Source organism: Pygoscelis adeliae, unplaced genomic scaffold (genome assembly GCF_000699105.1).
Source record: "Pygoscelis adeliae isolate BGI_AS28 unplaced genomic scaffold, ASM69910v1 Scaffold197, whole genome shotgun sequence".
Classification (NCBI taxonomy): Eukaryota; Metazoa; Chordata; class Aves; order Sphenisciformes; family Spheniscidae; genus Pygoscelis; species Pygoscelis adeliae.
Genome location: NW_008825105.1, coordinates 556113 through 559256, shown reverse-complemented (window position 1 = coordinate 559256; position 3144 = coordinate 556113). Strand labels below are relative to the sequence as shown.

At 40.8% G+C, this 3144-nt stretch overlaps 1 protein-coding gene across 1 annotated transcript in view; it reads right to left on the bottom strand.

Moving 5' to 3' along the window:
• The window catches only part of NUCKS1 (nuclear casein kinase and cyclin-dependent kinase substrate 1), a 23522-nt gene extending 20893 nt beyond the window's left edge, over positions 1-2629 (bottom strand). The window contains exon 1 of the mRNA XM_009327432.1: positions 2526-2629. Coding sequence (XP_009325707.1) covers positions 2526-2629 — 104 coding nt within the window. The remainder of the gene's footprint in view (positions 1-2525) is intronic.
• Between the last annotated feature and the right edge of the window lie 515 nt (positions 2630-3144).

Below are 3144 nucleotides of genomic sequence, written 5' to 3'. Positions count from 1 at the left end.
GGAGCCGCTCGCACCCCCTCCCTGCCACAGGGGCACCCTGAAATTCCTTTGCGTTTACTGCACAGCCCGTTGGTGGGCCGGCACCTCTCCGCTCCGAAGCGAGCCCCCCGTACCAGATGAGGTCACCTTGCGCGGTGGGGTTTAGGATAAACCTACGTGCTGTCGTGTTTTTACGGCACGTCGCTTTCTTTTCGTTAACACTGGTCGGCCGTGGATTCGGTGTGAAATATTGTTCTTAGGAAGAAATGCAGAAAATTAATTTTCAGCGGGCGCAGATTTCATCATTAGTACTGATTTCGTTACCACCGCTTTTCCCTCTACTAGTCAGCAGATACAAGGAACATGCACAACTTCTGTAACACGCAAGAAAGTCCGGGCAAGGTGTTTGGTTCATTAAATTCCCTAGAAACCCAAAATTACTCATTTTCTTTAGAAAAGGAGCTGCTTTTGCCATGGAAAACTAAAACATACACCACAGTCCATTAAAATGGCAGCTTCTGCAATAGCAAGTCACTTTTGCTTTGCACTTGAATCTTTAGGGAGAGTCGTTCCTCCGTTTCATTAAAAACAGTACTTAAAAACATTTTTTTTTAGATGTTGGTTCATCTGAGAAGACTGGTTTGACAGTACAAATATGGTCAGCTTTTGACCTAATTATAGGAGTAATTTGAGTCCATTTAATGCCTTGCTTGAGTTTAATTTGTCTCCTTTGGAATTACTGCCATTTTTCTGATCAATTCAGATGTGCCCTGTCCTTCGTGCAAGTCAATACTCATGAAAATCAAGCTGATCAGGAAAGAAAGAGGGGCATTCAGAGCAACTGCCTGCCTGCATAGCCAGCCCCAAAATACACTGTGTGAATTAATGAGCCATAAGGAGGAAGGCGTATTAACAAACAACCACATCAAGGAATTCTTTTCTTTCTCCTCTTAGCTGGATATATTGGATTAAAAGCCACTATGACTGACTCACGGATGCGAAAGTTCTGCATGCTTACGTCCCGCTTGTAGGTCAATAAGACTACAACAATTGAGACAGCAAGATGGTTTCAGTGAAAAGAATCTAATTTGTTTTGCTGGCAACACAGGGCAGTTCACACTGTATGCTTTATACATACCCTGTTATTGACAGCAAGACTGTTTCTAGTTTGAACTTGTGAACCTGTTTGTTAGGACTGTTGAGACAGGAAAACGACGACAATAACTACCACACAAGCAATGTCAAACTTTTATTTCAAACTTTTGCAATACTGCATTACTGATTGATACGGAGAAATGGGTATGGATTTCCGAGAGAGGAGAAAACCTCCCAGCAGTTTCTTCTTTTTATATAAACATAATACTGCAACTTTACAGCAAGCAGAACCCTGTCTCTAAAATACTTCTGCATAACTGCAAGCGGTTAAAAAAAAAAAAGGCGAAGTTTTGATATTGTTGACTTATTTCTGAACTATAGTCTGCCCTCATGATTTCAAGTTCTATTGTAGTAAAAATTTCCAGCTCTGCGGACCCATAGCGTGCTGTCATCAACATACAAAATACACCGTTAAACTTCATGTGGTTTTGAGTCCCATGACCACAAATTAAAGTTATAGGAATGAGAAACAGCACGTGGAAGAGTGAAATAGGTACAGGTGGCCCAGAGTCACACAAAGAGCAGAAACTCGAAGCAGGTGCTGGAGAAGGGAAAATCAAGTGCCTTCATTTTCAAAACAGGTCATTCCCGACACGGACACCGGTGAAGCGCAGTTCATCAGAATGAAGATGAGGCTTTTCTGACTCATATTTGAAAGATTCAAGTTTTTATCCGTCTGCACGAACGAGACTTAACTTTGTTTAAAACACTTCTTAGAAACTGCTTCACTCAAGTTGTCTTTTCCCTTTCCGTCGTTTTAAAAACGAGAATTATTTCAGCTAGCACAAGCTGGGCACAATCAGCTTCACTGGCAACCGTTCCTTACACGCTGCCTATCCCAGCAAAACGCATATTTAGATGGGGCTTTTGAATCAGTTTGTTTTACAGGACTAAATCAAGTTGGTTTTGTTTTTATTTTGTTTTGCTTTTTTTAAGCACCTTGTGTGCCACAGAGCAAGCTCTGAAAAAACACACACATCTGCACAGTAAAATCGTTTTCCTGTCTGGTTGGGTTTTTATACCGATCTCAAGCAACGACTGTTTCTGTTGTGCAGGCTTGTTTTTTGACACTTGCCTACTGTGTCTATTAAGATGTTAACAAGCAGTAAGCAGTGTGGAAAAAAAAAAAAGACCCAAGGCATACACCAGTACCGGAAACCACTGGGCAGGACAGAAATGATGTATAATAGAAGAAAACCTTTTTGCTTGTTTCTGAGAGGCACTTACGAAAAAGAGGTCCAGATTAAGAGGTCCAGACACCAAAGAGGCACTGGTACGTATCAAACTGACATGCAGAAGGTATAAAGATGCTTTCCCGCAAGATGCATGGCCTAGCAGCTGGGCCACCGAAACAGGAATTAGAAATTTTCCTTTCAGTGCCAAGCTCTTACCGACTTGAGTAGTGGGCAGAGATTTCCACTGCGTGCCTCGGTTTCTCCATCTGGAAGGACAGCTCTAGCACTTGACCTCTTTGCTGAAACGCCTTCAGGTGCATATACAGAAATCAATAAATAACACACGAATCTTAATCGTTTGGTGACAGATCCTTTAAAAAATTAGACCCTTCTCCCCACGTTCCATAAAGAACTAGAAATATTTATAGGATTAAAAAAACCTTTTTTTTTTTTTTTTTTTTAAACACAATATTTAGGAAGTAAAATTCAACAAGGCAGTTCAATTTTGTTGCTAACCAGTTCGACATGTTTCACATGTTTCTACAGTGAATCCAACAGCGCAGAAAAGGGTATATTTCAGCGCCTGTGAAACCAAATTTGGCAATATTTGCACAACAGAATCGTAGGCCAGACATTCTAGCTTTTAATTAAAACAGTGGAACACAACACTAGCTCTAAATTTCTTAGCCCTTACTGTTTACTTATCGATCCTTTTCAACTCCAGAGAATGAAAACTCAGAATTTTTTGTGCTTGGTGAAGGCAATCAGTTCCTGTTCTTACCACCTTCTCCCTCCATAGATTATATAAAGTAAGAAAAGGCAGACAGAAGAAATA